The 15,737-nt window shown below is 36.7% G+C and overlaps 1 protein-coding gene across 1 annotated transcript in view; it reads right to left on the reverse strand.

The window, feature by feature from the left end:
* Positions 1-1,190: 1,190 nt before the first annotated feature.
* The window catches only part of dnaaf9 (dynein axonemal assembly factor 9), a 253,262-nt gene continuing 238,715 nt past the window's right edge, over positions 1,191-15,737 (reverse strand). Inside the window, exons 33-37 of the mRNA XM_048602079.1 lie at positions 15,448-15,522; positions 12,488-12,690; positions 11,871-11,936; positions 10,425-10,518; positions 1,191-7,000 (exon numbers count right to left, since the gene is read on the reverse strand). Coding sequence (XP_048458036.1) covers positions 6,894-7,000; positions 10,425-10,518; positions 11,871-11,936; positions 12,488-12,690; positions 15,448-15,522 — 545 coding nt within the window. The 3' untranslated portion in view covers positions 1,191-6,893. The remainder of the gene's footprint in view (positions 7,001-10,424; positions 10,519-11,870; positions 11,937-12,487; positions 12,691-15,447; positions 15,523-15,737) is intronic.

Here is a 15,737-nt window from a genome sequence, read left to right on the forward strand (position 1 = left end):
TGTTACAGGAGAACTACCTGTAAGGGTAAACAGAGTGTTTATTTTTGTAATAATGGAAAAAGGAGGGAGGGTGAGGAAATTACCCAAGAGATCTTCAGGATGATGAAAGGTTTTGATAGGATAGACAGAGAAAATAGAGAAAATTGAACAATTTGGGCATTTATACATCAGCGTTTAGGACATTGAGAGGTAATCTTATTGGAACATGTAAAATCCTGAGAGGATTTGATAGGGTGGATATAGAGAAGATGCTTCCTGTTGTGGCAGAAAATAGAACCAAGGTGCACAGTTTAACACTAAAATGTTTCCCTCCTAAGAGGATTTCTTTCTCTCAGGGTGCTCAGTGTCCAAGCATTCTCTTCCCCTTAAACAATGGAAGCTGGATCATTAATAAGGCTGGACAGTTCTTGATTGAAAAAGGAATCTGAAGTTCTTGGATGCAGCCAAGAATGTGGAGACCACAATCAAATCTTACTGAATGACAGAGAAGGCTCGAAGGGCCAAATGGCTATCTCTGCTTCTAAGTTTCATGTTCCTAAAATAGTAGAGCTAATAGTAGGAATTAAAGAATACAAAACCAGAGGTTATAAATTTAAGTGAATCACTACAGAATCCACAAGAATTCAGGAGTAATTTTTTTACTCAGTGTGATAAAAATATGGAAATTATTTGCACAAGAAGGCTTTCAGCATAGATGGGTTGAAGAGAAACTAGATAAGCTGATTGGATAGAAAGAAGTAGATGGAACAAATGTTGACCATTTTACATGTACCTGCTGTACACAATAAACAAAACATATGGTGCCTCAACATTTACTACGTATATCAGCAGTGATCTTCAAACATAAATTTCATTCTCTCATGCCCTTTTCCTTTAAAAGAATTCCCATCATTCACATTCCAGCAAATTGACAGGCCCTTGTTTTCACATTTAAATACCTTGTTTTACTTACAAGCCTCAAGTTACTTCTTTTCAATCGAACTTTTGCAATCTTGATGCTCTAGAAAAGAATATACCTATAGGATGAAGATGAAATAGTACACGAAGAAGCTCTTGAGGACATTAACCATCAATCAACTAATGCATTTATCTAGAAGGATCAAGATCTTCCTTCTTTCCCTGAAATAAAAGGGATATTTTATTTCAGAATCCAGAACTGAATAATGTTGAATTGAAGTGGACTACTTTAATTGGTGAAACATATAAACTTTATTGAAGTTTAAACGCAATTGCTGAAAATTACATATGTAAAAATTGCAAACATCACAACTACAGGTAAAAATATGCCAACAAATACAAAAATAAATGGTAAAACTATTAATTATTCTATACACTTTGTTGGATTAATTATATCATTTGCAGTGTAATAAATACAAGGTATGCAAAAAAGCTTCAGTCACTCGCAAAACCAGTTTAACTGAAGTTACAGTAGTTTTGTGCAAATACACATCAATTTTCTTTTAATTTATAGATATTCTCCCCCTTCCAAAACACAAGCTAAAGTGGTTAAAGTTAGTATCAAAATGACAAATTTGGCACGCTTTCAAGTCAAACAAATAAATTCCTGAATTCACTCTTCATTAATCTGAAGAATTTTGCTTGAAAAATTCAGCAAGTAATTGTCTAAAAATTTATGTTATAGCTTCAATTTATGAGGTAAGTTACTTTGCTAATGATCTGATGTTTAAAATTACATCATAGGTTGTAGCAAATCACAGTAAAGTCATTGTTCTCAAACAAATAATATTGTTCCCTTTTAAAATACCAATTCGTTAACTGAACTCTATGTGCAAATACTATCAGGATTCCAAATAGGAACACAAACTAGAACTTAAATTAACCCTCAAGTCAAGGAGACCAGGGAATGTAAGCTAATTCAATCTGCTGTGTTCCCTTTCAATGAACGTATGCTCCATAACTTCAGCGACCAGCACAAGACACTCTCTCAACAATAATGATGCAAGCATACTTTGTTAAGGCCTGCTAATAGTTTAACATCAAAACAACTGCCTAGCATTCAGATTTCATTTTTGCAATACTCCTGTTAGTTTGATACCAAATCCCTTTCACCAACACCATTTTTAACAGCGGTCAAAAGATCAAAATTAACAGGAGACCCTGAAATCCAAAGCATCTTAATGTGACTGCCTTAACCATTTAACTGAAGAACCACTTCAACAGCATTACTTTTAAATTATCTTTTATGTCCTGATTCAGTTAAATGGCAGAAACACCAAATAATCACTTATGAACCACAGCAGTATCATTACCCAAAAGATGTGTCGACTAAAATTTTTTTTATTATTGTGCTTTGTAAAACCATTGAATTCCACCAAAGAATCTAAATCAACACAATTTATTTTCTATTAACTCTCCCTAAAACATCAAGAAACAAAGTCCTCCAAGTTTTTAAATGGACTTAAGTGAGATTTTAAATAATCCATCACTATGATTTATACCAACAACCTGCTGAATTTTGGCATGAAGACAATTTTACAAGTAAATTCAAAATATGGATTTCTCATATTCTGAGTTGAACTTGCAAATGTTACGGTACCATATACTGCTAGTATGATTTGATTTGACAAAACGTACACAACATGTTGTTTTTTCTAAACTCCAGAAGTGATTCACATTCCAGATTCTTTTATAACAAGAGAATTAATAAGCCACCAGTTAGGTCGCTTACAATTAAATAACTTGTACTTCTAGCAGTGTAAGAAATTATGATTGCATAATATTCTCCAACATATTTTATTTTAGTTTAATCCAGGGTAATATAGCAGCAAAACACTTGCCAAAAATCAGCACAGCCCAAACTAATATCAATAAGACTGACAGAATCTTTGAGGATCCAATGGCAGAGAATTAACTGGTGAAAGGGCTAAGGCCATCTGGATGCCACACTGGATCAATTTCACAGTGAATCTATTCTTTTCAATGTGCAATACAAATACAATGGCTGGCCACATCTATATTAACTATGTTCCTGGCTCTATAATCACAGAAGTCACTGATGTTAAACTAACATTTTAATGCAGCCAAAATGAACTTCATCTTAGTAATATTAAAGTAGCTTAACTTAATCATAGATTATGATGGACGACATTTGCAAAACCCTGTAATATGACAGCACAATTTTAAAATTGATGAACATAAACTGGCCACATGCCTTTATTACTGCAAGGCACAATTTTAGTTTTTCTTTATATATTAAAGCATGATATCTTTGAGAGAGACTTTATGACAGTGCAGCACAATAACTTACTTTCAAGTTAACCCCCAAATCAATGTTCAGCAGCCAGCAGTAAACCAGCTCACTGAGTTTAAACACAGCTCCAGCTAGAAAACATTACAGAGCTGGTATAATGTTTAGGCACTGTTGTTTCTATCTCAGATATAAACAACTTATTCTAAAACGGTTCATGTCGTCCATCACAACTCTATGTTTGGACACACAAAAACTATTTATTTGCCGTACTAGCGTCTTAACATTAGTTGTGAGGTTATACTGGTAAACAAACACTCAGACCTACCAGGATCTCACACAGCATAGCTGTTAAAAACTACTTTCGGGGAAGGCTCCAAAGCATTTCTATTGTTTTCTACTTTTCTATTACAGATATTAATTGCTTTGTCAGCTAAATGTATCTAACTGCCATTTACTCATTAGACTTATAAACTTGTCAAAAGATGTTCCTTTGACTTAGTTTTCCATTTAAGTTCAATTACGTTGCTCCATATATAGCTAGTGATGTAGGTAAATGCTTTCCTAATCACCCCACCATGACTACAGCAAAACATGAAAAGTACCTGAGGTGTTGACTGCAAGCATTGGCAATCAGTATGTAACCATCTCATCAGTTAAAATTTAACATTGATCACAGATAAGTGGAACACAAATTTTGTTACTGAAATGAAATTTTCACCCATATTAAAATTTGACTACTACTGAAAGAACTGTGCCACACTACAACTTAAGACATGAAGGAAGACTTTCTAACAATAATTTTCATCTAGCAAATGAAAACCATCTTCTACAATAAAGGGAGTCAATTATAAATTTAAGGTTACTGAATTTTGGAATCAAGTTGCTGGTTGCACACCTCAAATCATAACTTTGACCCTTGTGAAATACTCAAATTTCATTCTCTTGAATCAACAAGATATTTAAGGAGCAAATTAGTTTGGTTATATCAACCCCCTGCTTTTTCATCAATGTGATAAAGTGATGTTAAAAAAGTCTTCACGCTGCAAGAAAATCAATGGTATTTGATGATTGGTGACCCAGTCATGCATTTTACAAAGGCACCACTGTAAAAGTAAATGGCAGCATTTCAATTTACCAACAGCCACCCCCTTGAATGTACCTACTGGTTAATTTACCCTTTTGCATCATACACGGTTTTTCATGCATAAAGGCAAGTCACATGCATAGCTAGATGGTAGAAGAATCCAAGAACAACATGCAAAAGCATGAGCACACTGAATTCTGGAAAACCCTCTCTTTCCTTTTATATAACCAAATGGAATATAAAAAAGTTACTTATTCGTTGTGTGGCTAATTTTACAGAAGAAAGAAAACTTGGTATCCAAAGAGATAGACCCTACACTACCTTAATTGGAAGTACATTAACTGTACGTAAGCTGAGCAATACCTCAGCACGTTGTGTTTTCTACTTTACAGAGCTTAAACAAATGATTGATGTTTATCATCTTACTTTCTTGTAATAAAACTTTTGGTATACAAAACCAAAGGTCTGTCTTCTTGTATAGTTATAATTAAAACGTAGAAGAGTACAGTTGAGCCAAGTCCTTGAGGAATAAAACCATTGTTGCAGAAAAATTATGCTAAACAATGTGGCTAACATTATTTACCTGCTAAGTGGCTTTAGTACTCGAGTATTTTCAGACGTTCTGCACACGGATGCCACAAATTTTGTTTAGCGAAGACTAAGGACTTATTTTTAGGAACGCCCAAACAGTAGGAACCAAGGCTTTACACAGTAATTATCAAACTCACTTAGATAGGCCTTAAAGTTCAAAGTGCAGCAAAACAAAGTTTGTTCTTCACAATTTTCCAGAAGTAGTGAAAATGTGGAATCAGTAAACAAATTAACCTGAACAGTCTTCCACTACAGAGGCTGTAAGTTTAATTCTCCATACTATCATTAATATTTGTTTGCAGAAAAAAAAACAGAATAAGTGCAAATGTTTCAGTTTACTTTGCAAAAATTGTTATTCCACCAATCCAACTACTCAGTAACACCTGATTGCTTCAAAATTTCTAATGCAGATTTCTTTTTCCTGCATATAGCAGATTCAAAACCCTTACTTTCACTCCTTTGCAGGTTAATACAGCATTGCATAAAGATAGAAAATCACTTATAGAAAAGATACCACCAGGAAAATTACAGATCTCTTACTTTTCTAATTCCAGAAATCTTGGTAACTAAGGACAGCTTGGAGTAATGAATGAAAAAAACGGCGTGTATTCAAGAGTGAGTGGGTTCCTATGCAGCATTAAAAATCTGGCAATCATTCCCTGCACATAAGGCAACACTCTTTGCCCCAAACTTGCATTTGTTTTTCCAAAGATCCAAATAACTTCTGCCCACAAGCTAATGATGGACTGAACACAATGGTGGGGTTGAAGAGACAGGAGAAATTAAGGAAGAGAAACATAAATACTATATCTTTCTCTGGGATAAATTTTCAAGTTCACACAAACTTAATACTCTATATCAATATACCTTCTTTATGGAAATTATGTTACTGTACATAGATGTTATTTGTTGTGTAGAATTTACATTTAGTGCCAGAAATTAATCTAAATGTATAACCAGTGATTAATTGTTACACATTCAGTGAGACACCACAACTGTGTACCCACTTATAACTTTGCTAATGTTTGCACAGATCAAATTTATAGTAAAGGACCTTTATACAAAATTGCATAGATCAATTCTAGGGAATAACTAAACGAAGAAGTAAACCGTTAACTATGAAACAATTAAAAAATATATAAAGTCCAGGGCTTACAGGCAGATTGAATCTTGTGACAAAAAAAATTGATTAAATCTAGATTGTCATTGGCTTGGTGGAATTAGCAGCTTATAAAACTAAAATTCTTCTTGCATGTTGATTTGCAAGAAGTTCTGTCATACTGTAACAAACACAGAATGCTAGAGAAACCCAGCAGGTCTGGCAACGTCTATGGACAGAGATAAACAGTTAATATTTCAATCCAACATGACTACTTCAGAACGCTACAGTCATACCAAATTTAAAACATTAACTCTGTTTCTGTCTCCATAGATGCTGCCAGACTTGCTGAGTTTCTCCAGCACTGTAGGCTTCAAATTTGCAGCAGTATTTTGCTTTTATTCTGACATGCGATCCTCTGTAGTGAACTTGTGCAGGTATATTTGCTTAACATTCCAACCTGAAGTCGTGTACAGTGTGTCCTTTCACAAATAGCAAATTCACAAATAACCTGGGACAGGACATATCTACTTCAGGATCTGGGAAGATTTATAAAGTGTCAAGCTTTGAGTTTTTCCATGTTAAAAATTGTCTAGTTAAATAAACCAACTGGGAATTGTGTTGGAGCAGACCCAACAAGCAAAACAAAACGTTCTGTGTAACTACTGTTCTAACATCCATGACTAGGGTCAACTAAGTCAACAATGAGAAATTAGAATTCCACCTGTTGCATTTGAATATAGTTAACATTAGTAAATTCTTACATGCTTTTTACTTGATTTTTATTTTGCAAGTTCTGCCTTGTTACCAGCTTAATCCAGCTTCAGGCAATTTGTTGATCAAATGTAACCTGTTGTCCCAATCTAATTCAAAGCATATCAGATCAAGGACTTGGGTGGACACCAGAATTATGGCTCAAACAGATCTACACACTCTTGTTTTTCAATTTCACTGTTGTATTTCTCAATCTCTTTGTTGACTTCTGACAGATATTCTTCTATGAATGTATTCATTACTGATTTTACAGATTTAAGGAAAGTCAATTGCTCACTACATGATCTTCTTACAAGAACTGCAATTAAAATTGTTTGTCCATGGATCTCAAATATTTCCATCTAATTATGAAAACTTTAATTGCAATTCATCATTTACATTTGAATTTTACATAGGCTAATATGACAGAGACACACACAAAGAGTGAGCAAGAGGCGCATGGGCCATGTGTCAAGGGAGGTGGGCAGAAGGGGAGGGCGTGGGAGGTGCGAAGAGGAGAGGGAAGGGGAGCGAGAGAGGTGCACACGTTGGGGAAGGAGGGTGGGAGCAAGTGAAGCGTGTGTGCATGAGGGACCAAGTGAAACGTGTGTGTAGAGAAGACAACAAACGAGGAGCGTACACATGGAGTGTGCAAGTGAGGAACGTACACATGGAGTGAGCAAGCAAAGTGGGCACATTGGGAGGGAGGGAACGAGCTGGACTGGCAGACAATGGGAGACAAACTAACACGAAGAGAGACAGAGCAAGACATGCATTTAATATTTTGACAAATACCATACATCTCAAAGTGCTCTACTACCTTTACAGTATTTCTTGAAGCATACTCATTTTTATAACGTAGGAAATGTTTACTCAACATGCTCCCACAAACAGCAATGCAATAATAACCATATTAGTTTTTGTGATGATAATCAACAGCCAGGACACTGGATAACTTCCACACACTGCTTCAAAACTGTACCACAGGAATTTTTTTTTTTTTTTTTTTTTTTTTTACACACAACCAAAATGAAGAAACATTGCTGGCAATATGCCAACTTCTATAGTGCAGTGCTCCCTCGCCATTACAATTGAAGGTCAGCTTTGACTTACACTCTTCAGCTCTAGTGCAGGACCTAAACCTAGAAATGTGCAACTGTGCTGCCAGCTAAGCCTTCACCGGTACCTTTGTAAACCATGAACAGGCTTACTCAAAATGCCTGCATTTTAACACCTGCCATTAACTAACTCAGAAATAATGTAAAGTGAACTCACTAAAGACAAGAGAATCGTATACCTATTTTAATACAAGTTTATCTATTAGTTAAGTTCGCACTTTCCTAAAAAGACTGACAAACAGTAATGTATTCCAGTGCACGATTATTTAACAATAAATTTTACTGACAAGAAATAAACAACTGTTTTACTCTGTATATACTCCTGTTCTATGTAGACAGCTGATACTAAGAAAGCAAAAATCGAACTGGTCTGCGTTCTAAGAAGACAGCTTCTCACTGTCAGATTTAATTATTTTTCTATGTGAGGGCCACTGGAAGCCACTTTTATTATTGGTTGTTTCTATGACTCCAAAATGCACTTTTTTTTTTTTTAGCACTTACAGTCACAAAGCCGCCTACTTCTACCTCTGTAACATGAGCTGAATTCACCTTGCTAATGAAACGCATACCCATGTATTCCCTCGCATTATCCTCTCTCAAACCTGGGTCATTTAAAATTCTGCTGTCCATGTCCTAATTTGTACTAAATCCCATTTATCTATCTCCTCGGTGTTTAATGGTCCCAAACACAATCACTGAAAATGTAGTTGAAATAATCACAAAAATTGAACCAAAAGATCGCAAGTCAGAAAGTTTCCGAAGAAGTTTAAATTATCGAGTATTTACAAAAAAACTTTGAAGCCCCCATTTAGTAACCTCAAACCAAAAGGATATATTTTTTAAATTCACCCACAGGATGTAGGCAATAAGCCAGCATTCATTTTCTATCTCTAGTTGACTTGAGAAGTCAGTGAAATGCCTTCTTGAATCGCTGCAGTCCAATTTCTGTAAATACACTAATAACACCATTGAGGGGATGAAGGACGAGTTCCAGATTGAGGGGAAATGATGCCTAGTTGTATTATTGCCGGACTCGTAATCCAGAAACCCAAGTAGTGTTCTGAAGTTCCAGTTCAAGTTATAGAGTCATGGAGTTGTACAGCATGGAAACAGACCGTTCGGTCCAAATTGTCCATGCTGACCTAATATCTTAAATTATTCTAGTCCCATTTGCCAGTATTTTGCCCATATTCCTCAAAACCCTTCCTATTCAACTACCCTTTCAGATGCCTTTTTAAAATGTTGTAATTGTACTAGCCTCCACCATTTCCTCTGGCAGCTCATTCCATACACCCACCAACCTCTGCATGAAAAAAAGTTGCCCCTAAGGTCCCTTTTAAATCTTTTCCCTCTCACTTTAAACATATGCCCTCTAGTTTTGGACTCCCCTACCCTGGGAAAAAGACCTTCACTATTCACCCTAACCATGTCCCTCATGATTTTGTAAACCTCTATAAGGTCACCCCTCAGTTTCCGACGCTCCAAGGAAAATAGCCCCGCCTATTCAGCCTCTCCATATAGCTCAAACCCTCCAAAGCTGACAACATCCTTGTAAATCTTTTCTGCACCCTTCCAAGTTTCACAACATCTTTCCTGCAGCAGGGAGACCAGAATTGCATGCAGTATTCCAAAAGTGGCCTAACCAATGTCTTGTACAGCCATAGTATGACATCCCAACTCCTATAATCAATGCACTGGCCAACAGAAGCAAGCGTACCAAACACCTCCTTCACTACCCTGTCAACCTGCAACTCCATCTTCAAGGAACTATGAACCGGAAAAGAAAACAAAAGAACCGCGGATACTGTAAATCAGGAAGGAAAAACAAAAGCTGCTGGAAAAACTCAGGTCAGGCAGCATCTGTGAGGAGAATATCAGAGTTAACATTTTGCGTCCGGCGGCCCTTCCTCAGAACTGCTGAGCTTTTCCAGCAACTTTTGTTTTTATTCTGACTATGAACCCGCACTCCATGGTCTCTTTGCTCAACAACACTCCAAGGACCCTACCGTTAAGTGTACAAGTCCTGCCTTGATTTGCCTTACCAAAATGCAACACTTGACATTATTCTAAATTAAACTCCATCTACCACTCATCGGCCCATCTGATCAAGGTCCCATTTTACTCTGAGATAGCCTTCTTCATTGTCCATCACACTACCAATTTTGGTGTCATCTGCAAACTTACTACCCATGCCTCCTATATTCACATCCAAGTCATTTATATAAATGACAAAAAGCAGTGGACCTTGCACCGATCATTACAGCACATCACTGGTCACAGGCCTCCAGTCCGAAAAGCAACACTCCACCACCATCCTCTGCCTCCTCGGTTCAAGCCCCACTGCAGCAGGTGGCAGAATTTGAATTCAATATAAAGTTGTAATTAAAAGTCTCATGATAACCTTGAAGCCACTGTGATTGAGATTAAAAGAAAATCTGGCTCACTAATGTCCTGTACACGAAATTCCCGAGTCAGAGCAATGTAACTCTAAAATTGCCGAAGCAAGCCATTCAGATATATCAACCACAAGAAAATTGCTACTTTTAAAGTACGAACTTGAAAGGATACATGGGTGATAATCACTCTTTTCACCAAAGAAGTTAACAAACTGGCTTCCGTTGTAAAACCATCCAGGTGGAGGTAACTCCAAATGCCGTTTTATCTGTAGGGTTAACAACCAAGAATGAAAAGAAAGTGCCCTTCACTGTTTCATATCGTGAACATTTAGTATTTTGATTTCCAATCTACATGCACTCAACTCTTCGTAGTGAAGTCTAAAGATTTATTGAAATTGAAACATGACAGATAGCCTCTAACATGGGGAGTACATTTTCAAAGTTTAAGGAAAATATTTGGTGATGTAGAAAAATATTAATCACAACAGCAGCAGGCCTATGTAATTAGACTCCAAAAGAAAAGGAAAAACAGATACTCGGAGATATAGGGGAAAAAGCTGAGAGTGGACTGAACTGGACTTTGTGGCACATTGTTTCTGTAGTGGACTGGTTATCATTTTTGCCTCACATACCAAGCTCCCCAATTCGATACTTGGGAGTAACACTGTAAAGTTGTCAGGATGACCAAATAATCGGAGTGCCAGACTTAAAGAATGTGATTCCTTGCCTTGCTTAAGCATGGAAAATTCTGACTCCTCTATAGAGGTATGGGCTAAATCCTACCCACATTCATTTTTATCCCGCATCTGTGGAGAGAAAGCAGAGTCAATGTTTTAGGTCCTGTGACCCTTCTTCAGAATGGCAGACCTGCTGTGTTTCTCTAGCAATGTCGGTTTTTGTTTCAGATGCTTAGCATCTACAGTTTTATTTTTGTTCATTTATTTTATTCCTCTCTGCCATCTTGTCTGCAAATTTGTTCCGGCAGGAAATGGCAACCTCCATGGCATAAACAGGCATTATCATGGATGGTAACACTGCATATGTTAGGAAGTGCTAAAATTTGTATACATTTATTATGATGTGTGGGAAGCTGTCCAGGTGACTGATGATTGACACACCTATGTCCTGGCAGCCAACTTTGATTTATGTTAATGCTGACGACAATTAGTGAAATCTGACAGAAATGGAAATCTCAAAGCTGCAGGCTGCACCTGTATTATTGTCAATGATTACGGTCAAGGAGGTTTCACAAGTATAAACAAAAAGCCACATAGGCAGGCCTGGCCAAATGGCCTCCTTTTGAACTAGAAGATCCTAAAAGATAACAGGGAGGTGATGCTTACCTAGTCATAGTATTCTGCAACTGGTCATTATTCAATAGATCACCAAATTCCGTTCCATGAGTTGTAAAACATCTTGACTCAACACCTTTCTCCCATAAAAATCATTCAAGAATGTATAGAGCAATTGTACATCAGCATGCTCTGCCATTTAACTGCCTCAATTATTTCTTTCAAGTAATGCAAATCATACTCAACAGGCTCAGGTTTCATTACATTCTGATTTTACTCCTGTACAATGAAACACAAGTTATCAAATCAATTGACAGATTACTTACATGGACATTCTTTATTTCTTGTTTGGTGAGGGTGTCAAATGTCTTGAGAGGTTTCTTCTGAAGTTTCTAGAAAACAAGATTGACAATGGCAATATATTCACAGCACTCTAATTTTAAAAAATAATGATTTTAATTAAAAAAAGTATCCAATACAGAACAGGTATAAAATGGCATAAATCTGTTGCAGTTGAAAAATGCTGAAATGATATTTCCCCATACGGGTGAGACCAGAACAAAGGGACTCAGTGCAAAAATAAGGAGTCTTCCAGTGTAAAAATAACAGGAGATGAGGAGAAAGCTTTTCTTTTAGGGGTCATGAATCGATGCAACTCACTTTCTCAGAGGTAGGGATATAATTTTTTTTTAGATAAGTTATACAGTAGACTGATTCTTGACTAACAATATTGTTAAAGGATATCAGGAGAAGACAGGGATTTGAAGTTGAGGCCACAATCAGATGAGCAGATTGAATAGCAGAGTAGGCTTGATGGGCCAAACCTTTTTGCTCCAAATTCAGATGTTCACAATACAGTAATGCAGCTATAATATAAAGAATTAAAAAGATATGTTCACAAGAATTTGAATATATTTAGCAGGTTTCCATTCTAAAACTCTACCTGGCTCGCACACTGTCGCAGCCAATCTTTCATGGTCTCTTCTTTCAGCATGCAACCGATGAATACGACAAAGCTGTCAAGCTTGCGCCCATTGGTCTTCCCATCACCTTGTAAAGGAGGTGGAGAAGGGCTATCTTGTAAGGAGACCATGCTGAACATATTAGTCTGGGTGTTGTGGTAAACTTCAACTTTTTTCTCAGAATCTGTGAGGCACAGTTAAAAAGTAAGATAATCATTTACAAAAAATGATGCTAAAATATGACTAAAAACATTGTAAAAGCTTTCAAAAGGCATGTGACCTATAATGTTACAGATAGCCATCATTCAGAAAAAGTTATCTTTCTTCTGTACTTGATGAATACTACAACAATGCAGACAAGGCGCTGAGCTTTCAAATTACTTCCAGGCCTCAGGTTCAATGGCAAGCTGCAAGGATGTAATGGAAAATTGTTGAGAGGACTTTCAGAAACATTTCAGTGATCAATCTTCTCTTGCTAATGGTTTTTAAAAAAAAAAATCTGACATTTTTTTCATTGAATCACAGAATCCTCAGTGCAGAAAGAGGTGGAATGTGACTATATAAAATCTGGAATTAAAAAAGCCAGTGTTAATTTTTTTTTCTTTATTCATTCATTGGAATGAGGGCATTGCTGGCTAGGCAGCATTTATGGCCCGTCCCAGAAGGCAGTTAAAAGTCAGCCACATTGATGTGGGTCTGAGTCACATGTAGCCCAGACCAGGTAAGGATGGCAGTTTCCTTCTCTAAAGGACATTAGTGACCACCTGGGTTTTTCGGACAATCGACAATAAATTCACGGTCATCATTAGATTCTGAATTCCAGATATTTATTGAATTCAAATTCTACCATTTGCCATTGCGGGATTTGAACTCGGGTCTCTGGATTAACAGACCAGCAATAATACCACTTGGCCATCGCCTCCCCCTTAATGGTACCACGAAACCATTCTCATTTGTTGTAGAACTCCATCTGGTTGACAAATGTTCTCTAGCAAAAGGAAGTCTGCTGTCCTTGCCTCATCTGGCCTACGTGCGCACCAGACCCACAACAATGGGATCAATTCAACTGCCTTCTGAAATGGCCGAGAAAACAAAATCGTTCAAAGGCAGCAAGGGATGGACAACAAATGCCAACAATGCCCCTATCCCATAAAAGAACAGAGATAAATCAGAGTTAACTTTATGAAAGAGAAATGATGTCTGATAATTCAACAAATAGGAGAAATTCTGCGGCACCAGTGGACAGAACATATTCACATTTTCAAAAACATTCAATAGAACCTCACAAAAGTTGTCATTACATAAAATTAGGGCTCATTTAATTGGGAATAATATAAACATGCATAAAGGGCTGATTAATAACATAAAACATTTTCAGATTAGAAAGGTATAACTATAAAGATCAACTTGCCTCAGCAAGTTAAAATGCTGAACAAAGTCTGAGGGAAGTAGTTGGAGTATAGTCTGCAGCATATCACATATCTCCTCAATCATGTTGTAAAACCGTGTTACCCTAAATACCAATTTATAATATAATAGACAACACCAATATTTACGAGAACTTTTCAAACAAAAAACTAGCGACTGCAATGTTGCATTTGCAAAACACAAGCCGCTTGGATAAGTGTACAACACTTTCAGAAAGGTGTCAATGACCTAATATGTGAGTAGAATAAAAGATAGTAGATTTGAACACAATCAGGGAGATAAATCATCTCAAGCAACAGCCTTTGCCCCCCTATTTTTGCATCAACATTTCAGAGTTGAAAACCTACTGAAAGACGTAGTCACTACAAATAGAGGATTCTAAAAGGAGAATTTGAAATGCACGTCAGTAATTCCTGAAAAGGTAGGTCAGCCAACCATAATGACCCAGGAGGGCACTCTGGCATTACCACCTTATGTGTAATTTGATTTTGGCTACAGACCAAAATATGGACAATCTGTGAATAATCTTTTTTTTTCCTGAAGTGTAATTAGCCAAAGTTTAAGATAACACTCTTCCCCCAGATCTTAGGGTTGTGTGTGTGTGTGTGTGTTTCCTTTGTCAAAAAGAGAAGTCTTCGCTTCAGTTAGTTTCCTTTGCAATAAATTAGTTCTTTTTTTAAACAAAAGGAACCTGGCTGACCTGTTTCCGATAAAGGCTATATAAATTACCAGCAATAATCACCTCCTCCTTCAAATTCAAAATTTGTTGTGATCAGTGGAAGAATGGGGCATGGAATAAAATCAATTCTTCCATACTAACTTGGTCATAACACTCTCCATAAGCTGCTCACCACTAACAAGGCAAAAGTCAGGTATATGATGAAATACTCTCCATTTGCTTGGATAAGAATGGCTCCAACATCATTGAAGAGGCTGAACACCATTTAAAACAAAGCAATCTGCTTCATTAGTACACTCTGCATCAACTTAGACCTTCACTCCCTCCACGACAGTTACAGTGGCAGCATACACACCACATGCAAGATGCACTGCAGCAACTCATTAGGTCTCCCTCAACAACTCATTGCAGAATCTATAACAAGAGGGCATATTTTTAAATGTTGCATTAATACTTCATAGTGAAATCAGGAAGCTAGAAATGGATATTTTGAAGTCCCCACAAATGTGTTCGCTGGAGCAATTGAAATTTTGATGATCAAGGCTGACAGATTTTGGTCCGATAAGGCATGGAAGGAAGTTGAATCAATTGAGTTGCGTGACAGATCAGGTATGATTTAACAAAATGCAAAACTGGTTTTACAAGCTAGATGGCCCATTCCGAATAGCATTGAAAACGTATCATGCATACACTTTTTCAATGTCGTAAATATTACATATTAGACATTCCTGCTGGTTTAAAAACATGCCTGCCATCTTAGAAGATAGTAATATATGTACAATATAGAGGTCAATTTCAACAATGAATTTTACAAATATCGCAAAGTGTAAATACCTGAAAATTTCACTTGCGCTCGTATGTGATATACATTTCCATCAAAAGGAAATGGCTTCAGCGTGGTTTTCAAAGCTAAATAACAACAAACACGACAAGATGACTAAGGATCATTCTGAAGGTATACATTGATTTTCACATAAGAAGTCAGAACTTAGATAAAAAAGCCCCTTCAACTCATTTAATCTGACCCTTCTAAATATCAACTCTTTTTCCACTAAAGTACCTAACTTGGTGAAATGCATTCAGTCTCTGAGCTAACCTTCCTGGCTGTTGCTGAACATTGCTAA

This window comes from Rhincodon typus, chromosome 1 (genome assembly GCF_021869965.1).
Source record: "Rhincodon typus isolate 14 chromosome 1, sRhiTyp1.1, whole genome shotgun sequence".
Lineage (NCBI taxonomy): Eukaryota > Metazoa > Chordata > Chondrichthyes > Orectolobiformes > Rhincodontidae > Rhincodon > Rhincodon typus.